At 57.5% G+C, this 17,355-nt stretch overlaps 1 protein-coding gene across 1 annotated transcript in view; it reads left to right on the top strand.

The window, feature by feature from the left end:
- Positions 1-17,355, top strand: part of SDK1 (sidekick cell adhesion molecule 1) — a 516,271-nt gene that overhangs the window by 484,500 nt on the left and 14,416 nt on the right. The window contains exons 41-43 of the mRNA XM_040989963.1: positions 5,910-6,074; positions 8,909-9,046; positions 11,171-11,291. Of these exons, the coding sequence (XP_040845897.1) occupies positions 5,910-6,074; positions 8,909-9,046; positions 11,171-11,291 (424 nt within the window). The remainder of the gene's footprint in view (positions 1-5,909; positions 6,075-8,908; positions 9,047-11,170; positions 11,292-17,355) is intronic.

Below are 17,355 nucleotides of genomic sequence, written 5' to 3'. Positions count from 1 at the left end.
AGGCTTACTGACAGGCAGCCAGCACCGCTCTGATGTGGACGCAGAGCTGGGCAGCAGCTCGTGGAGTCGGCGTGGGGCAGCCGCTCAGGTGGCCAGGGCACCGCTGCCACGTCGCCCTCGGAGCTGCCAGCATGGCCATCTCCTGAATCAGCCTTGGACTCCTGGCCCTCCCTGGGAGGCACAGGAAACTGCGCAGCGAGCAGACATGCAGGATTTATTTACACAAATTATTCGGGGGCATTTTACTGAGTGAATCACGGAGCCTCATTTACATATTTACACAATAGACCAGAATGGCTCTAAAGGAGCTATAAATATATTTTCTTCTCCAAAGCAGCCATGAAATCCACATTTAGGATGTATCCCAGGCAGGCAGACAGGTCTTGCTTTTCTTTTTACAAATAGCACCTGCTGCCTGGAGACCGGCAGGTGGGGCAGGCCCCCTCGCTCCCCCGGAAGTATCCCAGCTCCCTCCCCATCTTCATTTGGGTTTTTTAGTTGAACAAAGAAGAAAGAATTTTCCAAAAGGTCTAGCTGGCATCCATGGAGAGTCCCCAGTTGGCAAGCTGAGAGTAGCGGCGGTGGGGGGCTGCAGCCACTGGGGCCCCCATTCAGTCCTGGCTCCTGGCAACAACAAGCCCACCTGGGAGGCGTCCTTCCTGGGGGGCTTCCCGCGCCACCAGCCCTGGGCTTCCTGCCCCGCCAGGGACCCACCCAGAGGCGTGGGGTGGTTGGTTTTGTGTATCCGATGGCGTATTCCTCCGGTTGAGGGCCCACCTGCTTCAGCTCTGTTTTAACCTGGTTGGTCTGTTTATACAGAGAGAAGGGGCAGTGTTACGAAGCAGGCAGCTGACAGCCGAGTGTCATCGGGGCCTCGGGCTGACAGGTTGTTGCTCGTGTGAGTGAGCGGAGCCAGACAGCTCGGCGGTGAGCGACAGTCCATTCAGCGTGCACACCCTGCCTAATTGCCCATGAAATCAAACTTTCGTATCGGCATGGCGACGGCCTTAATAGCCACGGCGCGAGGCTCCGTCCTGGGCTTCAGAGGGATAAACGGAGCCTCTCGCCCTCAGATGTGCCGCGCTGGGCCCCATCTTGGCTCCAAAAAGGAGGGAGCGTGTGCCTGGGCCGGCCAGCACCTGCCCTGGGCGCAAGGGCGCCTCTCCCGAGTTGGGCGTTGGCAGGGAGGTCTGGGCACAGAGACAGGCAGGCTGACTCACTCCGGAAGCCAGCGTGTCTCATGATGGCAAGTCCATTTCTAGGAGGAAGGAGTTTTTTTTTTTTTTTTTCAGGGATCTTCAGCATCAGCTGCCTCTGTTGCTTTCTGTAGACAAACAATGCGACTGCAGAAACCAAGACGAACAGCTTGTGTCCTTTAGGGGAAAGCTGCCCCGTGGGGAGCTGCATGTGCTGAGCCTTGCTGCTCGTCCTGGCGCTCGGGCTGCTGGTGCCTGAGGACAGCACGCCACAATCAGGAATGTTTCTCTCACGTTTCCCTTCTTATCATCTTTCTGTTCTGGGCACTGGGGACCAGCCTAGCACATGAAAAGTCAGTTGTACAGGTCTCATTATGCTGCTAGTTCTGTGATGCTGTCCCCCTAATTTGTAAGGGGGGACTTCGCTAGTCATACTTCAGCAGCAAGGAGACTAGGCAGGAGAGGGGTCCCAGCAGACCCCCAGATGCTGGCTCTCCCTCTGCATGCCCTCCCCTTCTCTGCCTGCCCTGGGCCAGCCTGGAGGTGGATGGCGGGGACCCCCTCCCAGGAGGCACCCAGCCCTGGGCCAGCCTGATGGTGGATGCTGGGGACCCCCTCCCAGGAGGCACCCAACCCTGGGCCAGCCTGGAGGTGGATGGTGGGGACCCCCTCCCAGGAGGCACCCAGCCCTGGGCCAGCCTGATGGTGGATGCTGGGGACCCCCTCCCAGGAGGCACCCAACCCTGGGCCATCCTGGAGGTGGATGGTGGGGAACCTCTCCCAGGAGGCACCCAACCCTGGGCCAGCCTGGAGGTGGATGGCGGGGACCCCCTCCCAGGAGGCACCCAGCCCTGGGCCAGCCTGATGGTGGATGGCGGGGACCCCCTCCCAGGAGGCGCCTAGCCCTGGGCCAGCCTGGAGGTGGATGGTGGGGACCCCCTCCCAGGAGGCGCCTAGCCCTGGGCCAGCCTGGAGGTAGATGGTGGGGACCCCTCCCAGGAGGCACCCAGTCCTTGGCCAGCCTGGAGGTGGATGGTGGGGACCCCCTCCCAGAAGGCTCCCAGCCCTGGGCCAGTACAGGGCTCAGTGCTGGGTCAGCCATGTAGGGGCCAGTGAGTACCCTGGGGTGGCATCTGGAAGGGCTGCCGGACTGGGATTCTCTCCAGCATCCCAGCAGAGCCAGCCTCACCCTGGGGACCTGGAGCTGGAGGAAGTCTGTGACCCGTGCCACCTCTCGGGGGTGGACTGAGTCGGAATCTAGGCACCGAGCACCGTCACAGCACGTGGAAAATCAGTTGCACAGATCTCATTATTGCTAAGAGTTTTGTAATGTTATTTCCCCCCTAATTTGTAGAGGTGCTTTTCTCCACCATTGATTTATTGATATTTAACAGTAATATACAAATGAGAAAACAATGCCCCGTTGAGACACGTGGTGGAGGCTTTAGTGGCTGGCTGCCAGGTCTCTCCGTGCCCACAGGTGCCCGTGGTGTAAATACTGGCCCGGGTAAGCAGCTCAGTGGATTAGCATTGGAGTGCAAACTGCTGAATATGCTAATTTTGCAGACAGAATTGAGCAGAATCCAACCAAACATTTCCTTATGTTAGAAAGAGATTTCACTGGTGTGACTGCCCCCACCCCCCAAATGCATACATACTAACACACACACATACACTTTTTAAAATGTAAATAGATTTGCTAAATACATTGTGTGGTAAAGTTCTCTATCAATATTTTAAAATATTTTTATGAAAAATGCACACAATTCCTCAAGCTGCGGCAGAGCGCCTGGAGCAGCCTGTGGTCAGTAGTGCTGGCGAGGAAGGGGACCACGGCTCCCGCAGCAGCAGCAAAGCAGAAAGGACTGCCCAGGCCTGGCCGAGGGGGACGCGCCTTCTCCGACACACTGGCAGCAGCCTGCCTGCCTTGGCCCTTCGTGTCCGTGACCGCAGGCAACACCCGGTTTATTTAAGTCTGTTTGCTGTCTGTTGCCTCTTACAACCCAAAATTAGAAGCAAAATGCAGTTTTGCTATTCCAACATGGAAGGTCCTTAGAGCTAATTCTGAGCGGGCACTGAGTACTGGTGGTGTCTACATATGGGAAATTTGCTTGTTCGGTTGCTTATTCAGGCTGAGATTGGGGCACACCAAGGTGAACACGTATGGGTGGGTAGATGGTGGGGAGTGAATGGATGGGTGGGCGCATGAGTGGGTAGATGGATGGATGGATGGAAGGGTGGGTGGGCGCGTGGGTGGGTGGGTAGATAGATGAATGGATGGGTGGGTGGGTAGATGGTGGAGGCATGGGTAGATGGGTGGTGCTGACAGCTGTCTATTAACTATTGAAGCATCTAGTGTGTGCCTAAGGGAGACGTGACAGTGTGTTCTGGAACCCTGTGGGCTACAGTGTGGGGTGGGGTCCGGGTGGCCTGTAGGAGATGGGGCCGAAGGGGTCAGGGACCTCGTTAGCTTGCCCAGTCCCCTGCCCGTGGACTATCAGCAGCTCACACAGGAATCCCTTCCAGTCGTGATGGCTGGGACGGGGCTGAGTGTTTGTGGCTGAGAGAGTAAAGAGGCAGAGGCTGAGGACAGACGCCCTGGGGTCCCGGCCCTTCCTGGGCAGGCTCCCACATGCAGTGTGGATGGCTGCATCGCAGCAGGATGAAAGCTTGAGCCAAAGCTTGCTCCTTGGGGTGAAAACCGTGGCTGTCGCGGTGAGCGATGACTGCATGTTTGGGAGCACGTGGTCCTTGTACCGCTCTGCTTGCGCGGGGCCGACGCCTGTATGATCGCCCTCGTTAACCTGTGCCCGTGAGGCTGCCCTCGGGTCAGGCGCCAAATCCTCTGTAACCCCAGCCTGGCACGCTGCCAGTTTCCCGCTGTTTACCCCAGAGCTAATCCACTTGAGCACATCTGGCATTTCAAGGTGTTTCCAGCTCGCCCTCACGCCTGCAGAGCCATGGCTGTGCCTACGCATATTCAAAGGGCTTTTTCCTTGCTGGAGCCTCCAGGCTCACACTCCTGAGCCTGCGGGGGCAGGGCTGCCCTGTGCTGTGGGCACGCTGCCTCAGGCGGGTGCTTCCAGCAGTCCGAGAGTTACCCCATCTTATGGACTCCGGCGTGCTGAGCGTGGCAGGCACTGTTCTGGGGACTCCACACTCAGGACTTGACGTCACCTGTGATGTGGACAACCCAGCTGTCATCACTCCCTGGGGAAGTGCAGAGCGGAGAGGCACTCTGCCCTCGGCCACACAGCTAATTGGCAGGTCCCAGCACAGTGCCAGGGCACCTGAGCCCTCTGCCCTGCTAGCCGCCTGGGTGCCAGTTTCTGCTGGTCACCTCTCCCTTGTCCGTGGGTCACTGCCTCTGAACCAGAGATAAGCTGTCTTCAATTTCAGCTTCCTTGGCGTTTTTCTGTGTGCCTGGCTTTAAACAAATCCCCTGTGGTGATGGTGTCACTGTGGTGAGATTTGTATCATAGAAAACTGCACAGCCCAGGGCCGTGGAGCGTGTTCACGAGCTCCTGGCCGTGGCCCTGCTTCCTGTATCTGTGACCCTGAGCCCCGGGGGCCTCGTGTGGAGGGCCACACAGCTCCTGTCCTCCCGTGGCTAGCTCTCCAGGCCCGGGCATGGGGCAGCGGGTGTCAGGGCACCTCCCCCTGCCGTGGGCACTGGCCTGCCAGGGACACGTGTTCACCTCACCCATCCCCGGGCACGTGGCAGCTTCCCCCCCGCTGGGTGTTGCAAATTGTGCCACAATGTCTGCACAGCTAACGTAGCTGCTGAAGCCTGTGCTGGAGGCCAGCCTTGTGGCATGGTGCCATAGCCACCTGTGTCGCCAACATCCCATGGGAGCACCAGTTGGAGTCCTGGCTGCTCCACTTCCAGTCCAGCTCCTGCTCATGTGCTGGGAAGCAGCAGAGGACACGCGAGTGCTTGGGTCCTGAACCCACGTGGGAGAGCCAGAGTTCCAGGCTCCTGGCTCCAGCCTGGCCAGCACTGGCCACTGCAGGCATTTAGGGAGTGAACCAGCAGGTCGAAGCTCTGTACCTGTAATGCTGCCTTTCAATTAAACAAATAGGCCTTTTAAACATAGATATAATTAGTACTCGACTTGGTGGCACCTGGGCCTAGATCTGGACATGTGGCAACCTCAGGCCCGTCCACAACTGCCAGCACTTGCTTGGCCTGAGACAGGCTTTGTGGTCAGCGGGTCAGGGAGTGGGCTGGGAAGGTCAGAGTTAGGTGTATGTGTCGGGGGCAATGAGGGTCAGTGGTAGGTGTGTGTGTTTAGTGGGCAGTGTGGGTCAGTGGTAGGTGTGTGTGTATGTGTGTTTAGTGGGCTGTGTGGGTCGGTGGTAGGTGTGTGTGTGTGTGTGTGCAGGGGGCAGCCAGAACTCCCAGAGGCGAGGGCGAACCATGTGCAACCCAGAGAAGCAGACAGAAGGCCAGCGGGGTAGGAACAGTGCAGAAGGGGCTGTCCCATCCCAGCCAGTCAGAGGGCCTTGTGTCTGCCCCCGCCTGAATTCCTGCATCACCCTGACACCCACACGGGATGCCTGGCCTAGAGCAGGTGCCCTGGCCACGTCTCCAGGTGTGGCTCCAGGGACGCGACACTCAGAGGTGGGAGGAGAGCCGGCTCACCTGGCCCACCTGGCCTCGCCCACCTGGCCTCGCCCACCTGGCCTCACCCTGACTTGTGCCTGTTGCAGACGAAGGCCTGTGGGACATGTTTGCCAAGGACATCCCCCGAGGCGCCACATCCTACACCGTGAGCCTGGACCAGCTGCGGCAGGGCGTGACCTACGAGTTCCGCGTGGTGGCTGTGAACGAGGCCGGCTACGGGGAGCCCAGCAGCCCCTCCGCCGCGGTGTCAGGTAGGGGCCCTCCCGGAGACTGCCAGCACCCCAGCACACGTCTCTCCCCACCCCATCAAAGGGAAAGGAACGGAAGAGGGCAGCCCCAAGCTTTGGCAATTCTCCACAATGGCCAACAGGGGAGAGGCGTGGAGAGCCATGCCTACCAGCTGGGCAGCTCCCTGCCAAGCTCTGCCCACCAGGGCCTTGGGCCCTGAGCCGCTGGCAGGGGCCTTCACAGATGTGTCTGCACTCGGGTGGTCCTTCCCTTGCTGGCTGGCACAGGGCGCTGCATATGGTATGGGCAGTGAGAAGCTGGCCTGGCAGTCACTGGGGACCATGGGAACACTCAACTGCCAAGTCGCAGCTTGCTGGGGTGTCCCTGGGCAGGGGACGTGCCTGTCATTGTCCGTGCGGATGGAGGTGCTGGTCCTGTCTCTGGAGACCGCAGGGAGGGTGGACTGCAGGGTGCCCCAAGCAGTGTGAGACGCGGCTGGCAGCACAGGGACCTTAGGGTGCTGCGGGGCCACGTTGAGACCAGAGGCTGGGGGAGGCTGAGCCAGTCGGGACCAGCCTCACCATGCCCTCCCTGCAGCCCAGGGCAGCTGCTGCGTCCTTTGGTGCCCTCACAGGAGCTGCCACACACAGGAGCTTCCAGTCCCTGTATCGGGATGGGGCCTGAGCCAGGTGCCCCCCTGGCCTGGGGGCTCCGGGACCGCCCAGCAGGATGGAGTGCTGAGGGAGGGCTGGGGCACACTCAGAATGACATAGGGAAAGCAAAATATTCTCTCCTGACTCTTTATAGACCCTGAAGTAGAGTCCAGAGGCCATGCAGCCACCAGCCCCCTTGGCTCACCGATTGGCCCGCCAGTGCTGTGTCATATTCAACCCCAAACCGTAGCCGCTCGCACAGGCTGCTCCCGCTCCAGGGGCGGCGTGGCTCCCATGCTTCTCTGGGAGTCCAGGGTTCCCACACACTGGCTACACCCTTCAGAGCAGCCGGGCCCCAGCTGGGTGACAAGGACGTCCCGCCTGCCGGGAGGCCCCCACAGCATAGCCCCGGCCCCTCCCGCCCCGCTGCGCACCATGGCCACTTCCAGGGCAGGGGGATGGCTTTAGCATTTGTGGGATTTAGCATAAGCAATCTTTAATGCAGTCTAAAAACCTGCTTGTCTTTAGGATTCAAGAGATGTCATCCCCTGAGAAACCCTGTGGTGTCACATTACCCAGAGTCAATCCCCTCTCTGGTCCCTGGGCGCTCACACCATCACTGAGCCGGGGAGGCCCCAGTGGGAGGCACGGGTGTGCACGGTGGGTGTCAGCCTCTGGGCAGGTGTCCGGGCTGCAGCTGCAGACGCCGTGGGTTCCTGGGCCTCCGATGCCTTCCAACCAGCAAAGCTGCCAGGAGCGGGTAACACGCACCCAGCAGCCACCACGTACCAGGTGCCCTGCTGTCTTGCCTACGCTGCCAGCGACACAACAAGGACAGGAGCCTTGGGAAGGCAGCTCTTACACAAAGCCTTCTGTTCGTATCTCAAAAACACATCTAAGAAGGGGCCAGCTGTTCAGCTTCGTTCCGGTGTAGGTGTAGGCAGGGAAACACACACAGAGCCATGAAAGGCCCCTCGTGTGGCAGAGGCCAGCAGGCAGGCTAACAGGTACCCCGAGGAGCCCCGTGCAGAGCCGGTTAGAGACAGGCCGGGGCGGGCCCTGCGGCCCCTTGGAGCTCAGTCCTCCCCATCACTAATAGAGAGCCACGGAAGGATCTACAGGGTTTGGCCACAGGGCAGTTTATTTCCGTCATAATTCTTAGGGCACAGAGCCCAGGAAGGACATGAGATGGCAGTGGCTGGCAGGCAGGTGCTGATGGAGGAGGAGGCTGTGGGCCTCAGCCCCAGGTTCGAGAAACAGGTCAGGCGCCCTGTGTGCCTGCCTCACATTAAACACACAGTACCTTTTCCTGGATGAATTCAAGACCCACAGGCAGGAAGGGCAGAGACCCAGGAGAGACGGTACCCAGAGATGGGGCAGCCATCAGCTACTCCATGGGAAGGGTGGTGGGCTAGCCCCGAGCTGGCCCGTGGCAAGGGTGGTGGGTTAGCCCTGAGCTGGCCCACGGGAAGGGTGGCGGGTTAGCCCTGAGCTGGCCCACGGGAAGGGTGGCGGGTCAGCCCCTAGCTGGCCCGTAGCAAGGGTGGCGGGTTGCTGCTGTCTGATCCACAAAACTTGCTGGCAGCCAGCAGTGCCCGATCCCAGTCCTGTGGGCCAAGAGCCAAGTAACCCTTGCTGACCCTACTGGACCATGGCTCTGTCTTCCATGACTTGGGTGTTCCATCATACCCCCTGCCCTGGTCTGTCCACAGCTTGTGTCTGGGCTCCATGTTCTGCGTGACCGAGTATAAGGCCTGTGCCTTGAGGCTATGTCTGGGCTCCCTGTCGTGTGTGACCGTGTCTGGGCTCCCCATCCCACGGGCCGTGTCTGGGATCCCCGCCCCACGGGCCATGCCTGGGCTCCCCGTCCCACGGGCCGTGTCTAGGCTCCCCGCCCCACAGGCCGTGTCTGGGCTCCCTGTCCTGCGTGACCATGTCTGGGCTCCCCGTCCCACGGGCCGTGCCTGGCTCCCCGCCCCACGGGCCGTGCCTGGGCTCCCTGCCCCACGGGCCATGCCTGGGCTCCCCGCCCCACAGGCCGTGTCTGGGCTCCCTGTCGTGTGTGGCCGTGTCTGGGCTCCCCATCCCACGGGCCGTGCCTGGCTCCCCGTCCCACGGGCCGTGCCTGGCTCCCCGCCCCACGGGCCGTGCCTGGCTCCCCGCCCCACGGGCCGTGCCTGGGCTCCCTCTCTGTGCCTTCACAGCTCAAGTTGAGGCAGTGTTCTACGAGCAGTGGTGGTTCCTCCTGGTGATGGCGCTGTCCAGCCTGATCATCGTGCTGCTCGTCGCATTCGCCCTGATCTTACACGGACAGACTAAGAAGTACAAGAACTGCAGTACAGGTGCGCTGGCCTGGCCCTCGTCCCCCAGGGGCACGGCACCTGGACCCTGCTCCCCTCTCCCGGGCCAGCCATTCCGTCTGCCTGTCAGTGGCGAAGTATAAACAGCGGGTTTCCCACCTGGTGGCAGCAGGATCCACCCCCAGATTAGCCCAGAGTCTCAGCTGTGACGTTGGGCCACCATGGTCTCTGTTCCCTTCCCCTCGCCATCGCTGGCAGCGGGAGAACCTCAGGGCGAGGCCAGAAGATGTCAGGTGTCAGGAGAGGCGTGAGCCAGGGCATAGCACAGACACCGCCCACGTCCCAGAGCTGTGCCTCGCCTGGCATCCTGTGGCCCAGCACCAGGCCCACAGACAGCGCAGGGGGCCCCGGGTCAGCAGACGCACAGCCCAGGGGTCCTCTGTCATTAGGGATGCTGGCTGAGAGAGCACTCCGGCCGACCCCAAGTCCACAGAGGTCAGGAGCTACTAGGCATGGATGTTTCTGGAAGTTAGGGGAATGGTAAACACGGGCTGACTCCCCCACCCACACATCCTGCCACGCAGCACTGGTCCACTTCCTGTCTTCTACTCCCAGTTTTACAAACCCTCTCACACCTAGCAGTTGGGCCACTTGCTCCCCTGACCAGCGTCCAGCTGAGCCCTGCGCCAGGGCCTGCGTGAGCTCACAGCCCCCAGCACAGCTGCAGCCCGGCACAGCCTCGACGGCTGTCCTGAGCCCTGCAGGAGCGGCGAGGCCAGGGCAGTTCCCTGGGGCGAGGAGCCAGCAAGTCCCTGACCGCAGCCATGAACCCCACGCGGCCTTATGCCAGGGCGCAGTTCAGCCCTGGCCACTCCTCAGCAGGGACCTGACCTGCAGCTCTCCTGCTCCGCCTCACCCCTGGAGTGTCACAGCCCTAACCAAAGCCCAGAAAAACCAGTGCCTGCCTCCCGTCCTGTCTGCCACCCCACCCAGGAGGCCCCACCCTCTGGCCCACCCCTTGCCCACACATGCCCAGGCTGCACTCCTCACTGTAGCTGCCGCTCTGCCTCTGGGTGGGATGCCAGCCCCCTGCTCCTGTGGGGCAGAAACTGCAGGCGCCTGACACATCCCAAGGTCCTGGCTGGCCTGGGGGCATCAGGACAGAGGGCAGTGTGACAGAGTCTGCCCCAGGCACTCCTCATGCCAGGAGACAGGTAAGCACCCACTGGGTCAGCTCTGCAGGGGCTGGGGAGGCCGCAGGGGGTCAGGCTCTGTGCCCCGCCCCCAGGCTCTGTGCCCCCCAGGCTCTGTGCCCCAGGCTCTGTGCCCCCCCAGGCTCTGTGCCCTGCCCCCCAGGCTCTGTGCCCCAGGCTCTGTGCCCTGCCCCCAGGCTCTGTGCCCCACCCCCAGGTTCTGTGCGACACCGTGGGGACCTGGGAGGCCCCTGTGGAGACAGTGCCCCATGGACCACCCCACTCATGGGCATGGAGCCCTCACTGCCCACCACTTCCACCTTCTGCCGCCCCCTGATGCGACCCCCGAGCCCCCCAGGGGACAGCACCTCAGCATTGTGGTGGGTAACCCTGCAGCTGTGCCCCGTCCGGGTCAGGGTTTGGCTCCCTGCCGTGCTGTGGGCTTATCAACAGGCTTCAGTAGATGAGCCAGTTGCCCCCACTTGTAATAAGTTGATGCATTCTGAGTATATTTTCCTAATAGGTGCAAGAAAACATTTTGTCATCAAACACTAAATTGCAACGCGAAAGGTCTTTAAAAAGTTGATGGAAATGCATGTTATGAGGAAAAACTGCATAATTTCATAATTTAAATGTTTATTTGAAAGGCAGAGTGGCAGAGCCAGAGAGATCTTACATTTACTCTTGCTTCATTCGCCAGGGCTGAGCCAGGCCAGTCAGGAGCCCAGAGCTCCAGCTGGGCAGCTGCTGACCAAGCACCTGGCCAGTCTGCTTTTCCAGGGACCTGGACTGCAGGCAGGGTAGCCAGGACCCAAACACTCGCTCTGATACAGGACAGTAGCACAACGAGCAGCTTAACAGGCTGTGCTGCAGCACCAGCTCATTTCGTTAATTCTTTCATGCCGGCTGACTGGGGCTCGGCATCCCACAGCAGGGCCCACTGACGTGTCTGCACTGCCTTCCTGGCCGGCAGGTAAGAGCATCTCCAACATGGAGGAGTCTGTGACCTTGGACAACGGGGGCTTTGCCGCCCTGGAGCTCAGCAGCCGCCACCTCAACGTGAAAAGCACCTTCTCCAAGAAGAATGGGACCAGGTAGGCTGGCGGCACTGTGGCCAGGCGGGCAGTGCCTGTGCAGGGGCGCCCGGGCCGCTTCCTGCCGAGTCAGGGTGGGTGCAGGAGCTGGAGGTTTCAGCACAGGCTGAGCTTATAAGAGGGCGGGGTCTCAGGGCAGCAGGGGCGGGAGCCAGGATACCCCACAGGTACTGGGCTGGCCTGCCATGTCACCTTTGGGGAACTCCTGGTTTGCATGACATTCTAGATGTCCCTGCCAGCCGCAGCGGCCTGGTGTTTGAGGGAGAGGGAGAGGGAGAGTGAGAGGGAGGGAAAGAGAGAGAAGCCGAGAGAGAGTGAGACTGAGTGAGAGAGAGGCAGAGCCACGGAGAGAAAGAGATGGAGAGAGGGAGACCGAGTGGGGGACAGAGAGTGGGAAGAGAGAGGGAGAGTGATGGAGGGAGAGTGAGGGTGAGAAAGAGAGAGACAGAGAGGCAGGGACAGTGAGAGAGAGGCGGAGAGATTAAGACAAAGTGGGGGACAGAGAGAGGGGGAGGGAGAGTGAGGGTGAGAGAGAGAAAGAGGCAGAGAATGAGAGACAGGGAGAGAAAAAGAGAGACTGGAAGAGAGAGAGGGAGAGAGAGCGGGGGAGAGAAAGAGAAGGATAGATTGGGAGAGAAAGTGAGACACTGGCAGAGACAAACATAAGGAGGGAGAGAAAGAGGAAGAGAGAGAGTGAGGGAAAGTGAGAGAGGCAGAAAGAGGGAGAAAAAGAGTGATGTAGAGAGAGGGAGAGAAAGGGAGAGAAAGAGGCAGAGTGATGAAGACAGATTGGGAGTAAGAGATCGGGGATTGAGAGGGAGAGAGATGGAGTGAGACTGAGGGTGAGAGAGAGAGACGCAGAGAGAGAAACAGAGGGAGAGAGGGAGTGAGAGAGAGACATAGGCAGAGGCAGGGAGAGAGAGACTCAGAGAGGGAGTGAGTGGCAGAGACAGGGAGAGAGAGAGGCAGAGAGAGACTGGCAGAGACAGAGAGAGGAAGGGAGGGAGTAGAGAGAGGAAGAGAGAATCAGAGGGTCAGAGAGAGATAGAAATACAGGGAGACAGTGAGAGAGGGTAGAGTGGGAGAGAGACGGAGTGAAAAAGACAGAGGGGGAGAGAGAGATGGAGATGAAGAGAAAGAGTGATAAAGTGCGAGACAGAGAAAGGGAAAGAGAGACAGAAGAAGAGAAAGGAAAAGAGACAGACAGAGGGAGAGATTGAGCAAGACAGAGAGAGGGAGAGAGAGAGAGAGAGAGAAAGAGAGAGGGAGAGAGAAAGTTGCAGAGAGCGGGAGAGATAGAGGGAAAGATAGAGCGAGAGAGTGTGAGAAAGAGGGAAAGGGAGAGAGAGGCAGAGAGAGGGAGAAACACAGAGAAAGAGAGAGACAGGGAGAGAGAGAAGGAGAGAAAGAGAGAGGGAAAGAGAGGTAGAGAGAGGGAGAGAGAGAGACAGAGGGAGAGAGACAGAAAGAGGAAGAGAAACGGAGAGAGAGAAAGGGAGAGAGAGGGAGCGACAAGGAGGCAGAGAAAGGGAGGGAGAGGGAGAGAGAGTGGTGCAGAGAAAGAGTAACAGGCAGAGAGAAGGAGATAGAGAAGGCTTAGAGAGAGAGAGGAAGAGAGAAAGTGAGAGAGAGAAGAGAGAGGAAGAGAGGAGAGAGAGAGAGAGAAAGAGAGAAGAGAAGGAGAGAGAGAGGGAGAGAGAGAAGAAGAGAGAAAGGAGAGAGAGAGGAGAGAGAAGAGAGAAAGAGGAGAAGAGAGAGGAGAGAAGAGAAGAAAGAGGAGAGAAGAGAGGGTGAGAGAGAGAGAAGAGAGAGAGAAGAGAGAGAGAGAGAGGGAGAGAGGAGAGAGAAAGAAGGAGAGAAGGAAAGAGAGAGGCAGAGAGAGGAAACGGGAGGGAGAGAGTGAGAGAGAGGAAGAGAAATAGACAAGGAGAGACAGAGAGAGAGACGGAGAACGACAGAGAGAGAAACAGAGAGTCAGGGAGAGAGAGAGAAAGAGAGAAAGTGGGAGAGGCAGAGAGAGAGATGCAGAGATAGGGAGAGAAAGAGAGAGAAACGGAAATGGAGAGAGAGAGGAAGAGAGGGAGAACGAGGGAGGGAGAGTGAGGGTGAGAGATGAGAGAGAGAGAGTGAGAGATGAGAGGAGAGAAGGGAGAGAGAGAGAGAAGAGAGAGAGAGAGAGATAGAAAGAGAGAGTGAGAGAGGGAGAAGAGTGATAGAGACGAGGTAAGAAGACAGAGGAGAGAGAGAGAGAAGACAGAGGGAGAGAGAGAGAGGGAGAGGGAGGTAGAGAGAGGGAGAGGGAGGTAGAGAGAGAAGAGAGGGAAAGAAAGAGCGAGAGAGGGTGAGACAGAGAGGGAGAGAGAGGGAGAGAGAGGGAAGTAGAGAGAAAGAGGGAAAGAGCGAGAGAGGGTGAGACAGAGGGAGAGATAGAAGAAAGAAAGAGATGACATTGAGAGACAGAGAGAGGGAAAGAGAGAGAGAAAGGGAGAGAGAAGGAGAGGAAGAGAGAAAGACAGTCAGAGAAAGAGGGAGAGGGATAGAGGGAGGGAGAGGAGAGGGAGAGACAAAAAAGAGAGGGAGAAAAGAGAGGGAGACAGAGAGAGGGAGAGAAGGAGAGGGATAGATTGGGAGAGAAAGAGAGACACTGGCAGAGACAAACAGAAAGGGAGAGAGAGAGAGGAAAAGAGAGAGTCAAAGGGTGAGAGAGAGATAGAAATAGAGGGGGAGAGTGAGAGACGGAAACAGTGCGAGAGAGACGGAATGAAAAAGACAGAGGGAGAGAGAGAGATGAAGAGAAAGAGAGATATAGTGAGAGAAAGAGAGAGAGAGAGAGAGAGACAGAGGGAGAGAAATTGAGCAAGAGAGAGAGACAGAGGGAGAGCAGGAAAGAAAGAGCAAGAGAGGGTGAGAGAGAAATAGGTGCAGAGAGAGGGAGAGCCAGAGAGAGAGAGAGGGAAAGGGAGAGAGAGGGTGAGAAAGAGAGTGAAAAGAAGAGAGAGAATCAGAAAGAGAGAGAGACACACAGAGGGAGAGAGAGAGGGAAAGAGAGTGAGAGAGAGACAGAGGGAAAGAGAAAGAAAGAGGGAGAGGGATAGAAGGACAGAGAGAGAGAGGGAGAAGGAGAAAGAGGCACAGAGAGGGAGAGAGAGACAGAGCTGGTAAAAGAGACAGGCAGAGAGAGGAAGAGAGAGGTGGAGATAGAACTGTTAGAGAGACAGAGTAAGAGAAAGAGTGATAGAGAAACAGAGGCAGAGAGAGGGAAAGAGAGAGAAAGTGAGAGAGGAGAGAGAGAAATGCAGAGACAAGGAGAGATAGAGGTAGAGAGAGGGACAGAGTGAGAGAGAGAGAGAAAGTGAGAAAGAGAGAGGGAGAGAGAGGGAGTGAAAGAGGCAGGCAAAGAGAGAGAGATTGAGAGATGGAAAGAGAGGGAGACAGAGTGAGACAGAGGGCGAGATAGAGAGCCAGAGAGAGAGGCAGAGGAAGAGAGAGAGGTAGTGAGAGAGAGATAGAGAGGGAGTGAGAGAGGGAAAGTGAGGGAGAGAGAGACGGAGAGAGAGACAGAGGGAGAGAGAGACAGAAGAGAGAGACAGAGGGAGAGAGAGAAAGAGCGCGAGAGAGTGAGAGGGAAAGAAAGTGAGAGAAAGTGAGGGAGAGAGAGATAGACAAAGTGAGAGAGAGGGAAAGAGGAGGAGAGAGAGAGGAGAGAGGAGAAAGAGAGGGAGAAAGAGAGGAGAGAGAGAGAGGGAGAGAGGGGAGAGAAGAGAGAGGAAGAGGAGAGAGAGAGGAGAGAGAGAGGAGGAAGAGAGGGAGAGAGAGAGAAGAAGGAGAGAGAGAGAGAAGAGAGAGAGAGGGAGAGAGAAGAGTGAAGAGAGAGAGAGAGAGACAGAGACAGGGAGAGAGAGAGGCAGACAGATTGAGACAGAGAGTGAGGGAGAGAGTGAGAGAAAGAAAGAGTGAGAGAGGGAAAGAGAGGGAGAGAAAGGGAGAGAGAGAGTGAGGAGAGACAGTCAGAGGTAGAGAGAGAGAAAGAGGGAGAGAGAGAGGGGGAGAGAGAGAAGAAAGAGAGACAAGAGAAATAGAGGTAGAGAGAGGGAGAAAGAGGGAGAGAGAGGGAGGTAGAGAGAAAGACAGGGAAAGAAAGAGCGAGAGAGTGTGTGAGAGAGAGAGCGTTGAGAGAGAGGGGCAGAAAGAGGGAGAGACAGAGAGTGAGAGGGAAAGGGAGAGAGAGAGGTAGAGAGATGTAGAGACAGAAAGTGAGAGAGGGAGAGAGAGACAGAGATGCAGAGAGAGTGAGAGACAGAGAGATAGATATTGTGAGAAAGAGAGGGCTAGAGACGGAGAGTGACAGAGGAATAGTGAGAGAGTTAGAGACAGAGAGGCAGAAACAGGGAGAGAGAGAGGTAGAGAGATTGAGACAGAGAGTGAGGGTGAGAGAGGGAGGAAGAGAGAGGGAAGCAAAGAGCGAGAGAGGGTGAGAAATAGAGGGAAAGGGAGAGGGAGAGGCAGAGAGAGGGAGAGACACAAAGAGAGAGAGAGACAGAGAGGGGGAGAGAGGAGAAAGAAGGTGAGGAAAGAGAAGAGAGAGGGGAGAGAGAGAAAGAGGGAGAGAAGAGAGGGAGAGAGAAGAGAGAAGAGAGAGAGAGGAGAAGGAGAGAGGAGAGAGAGGAGAGAGAGAAGAGAAGGAAGAGAGAGAGGAGAGGGAGAGAGAGAGAAAGGAAAGATAGAGAGGAGTGAGAGAGAGTGGAGGAGAGAGAGAGAGGAGAGAGAGGGAGAGACAGAGAGAAGAGAGGAAAGAGAGAGAGGAGAGAGAGTGAGAGAGAAGAGAGGAGGGAGAGAGAGAGAATGAGCGAGAGAGGAGAGAGAGAGGAGAGAGAAAGAGAGGGAAAGGAAGAGAGAGAGAGAGAGAGAAGAGAGAGAGAAAGACAGGGAGAGAGAGAAGAGAGACAGGAGAGGGAGGGAGAAGAGAGAGAGAGAAGAGAGGGAAAGAGAGAGAGAGAGGAAGAAGAGGAGAGGAGAAGACAGAGAGAGAGAAGGAGGAGAAAGAGAGAGAGAGAGAGGAGAATGGAGAGAGAAGGAGAGAGACAGAGGAAGGAAGAGGAGAGAGAGAAGAGAGAGGAGAGACAGGGAGAGAGAGGAGAGAAAGTGAGAGAAGAAAGAGTGGAAGAGAGAGGGAGAGAGAGACAGAAAGCAGAGAGAAGGAGAGAAAGAGGTAGATAGAGGGAGAGAGAGAGAGAGGGAGAAAGAGAGAGGAAAGAGGGTGACAAAGAGAGGGAGAGAAAGAGAGAGACAGACGGAGACAGAGAGATGGAGAGAGGAGAGAGAGACAGAAAGGCAAAGACACGGAGAGAGAGAGGGAGACCGAGTGGGGGACAGAGAGTGGGAAGAGAGAGGGAGAGTGAGGGTGAGAAAGAGAGAGAGGCAGAGAGAGTGAGTTACAGAGAGGCAGGGACAGTGAGAGAGAGGCAGAGAGAGAAGAAGAGGGAGGACAGAGAGAGGGAGAGAGGAGAGAGAGGGAGGAGAGTGAGGAGAGAGAGAGAAAGAGGCAGAGAATGAGAGACAGAGAGGCAGAGACAGGGAGAGAGAGAGACAGAGAGAGGGAGAGAAAGAGAGAGACTGGAAGAGAGAGAGAGGGGAGAGAGAAAGAGAGGGATAGATTGGGAGAGAAAGTGAGAAGGAGAGAGAAAGAGAAGGAGGAGAGAAAGAGAGAGAGAGGAGAGAGAGAGGAGAGAAGAGAGAGGGAGAGAATGAGAGAGAGGGAGAGAAAGAGAGAGAGAAGAAAGGGAGAGAGAGGAGAGACAGAAGAGTAGAGAAGAAGGAGAGAAGAGAGAGGGAGAGAGAGAAGAGAGAAGGGAGAAGAGAGAGAGGAGAGAAAGAGAGAGGAAAGAGAGAAGAGAGAGGGAGAGATGAGAAGAGAGAGAGAGGGAGAGAGAGAGAGGAGAGGGAAAGGAGAGAGAAAGAGGAGAGAGAGGGAGAAAGACAAGAGAAGAGAGAGAGAGAAGAGAGAGGGGAAGAGAGAGAGAGAGGGACAGAGGAGAGAGAGAAGAGAGAGGAAGAGAAAGAGAGG

The sequence above is a fragment of the Ochotona curzoniae genome, unplaced genomic scaffold (genome assembly GCF_017591425.1).
Source record: "Ochotona curzoniae isolate NIBS_2020 unplaced genomic scaffold, NIBS_Ocur_1.0 contig_54, whole genome shotgun sequence".
In the NCBI taxonomy this organism is placed as follows: domain Eukaryota; kingdom Metazoa; phylum Chordata; class Mammalia; order Lagomorpha; family Ochotonidae; genus Ochotona; species Ochotona curzoniae.
This window is presented reverse-complemented; position numbering and strand designations above follow the sequence as displayed.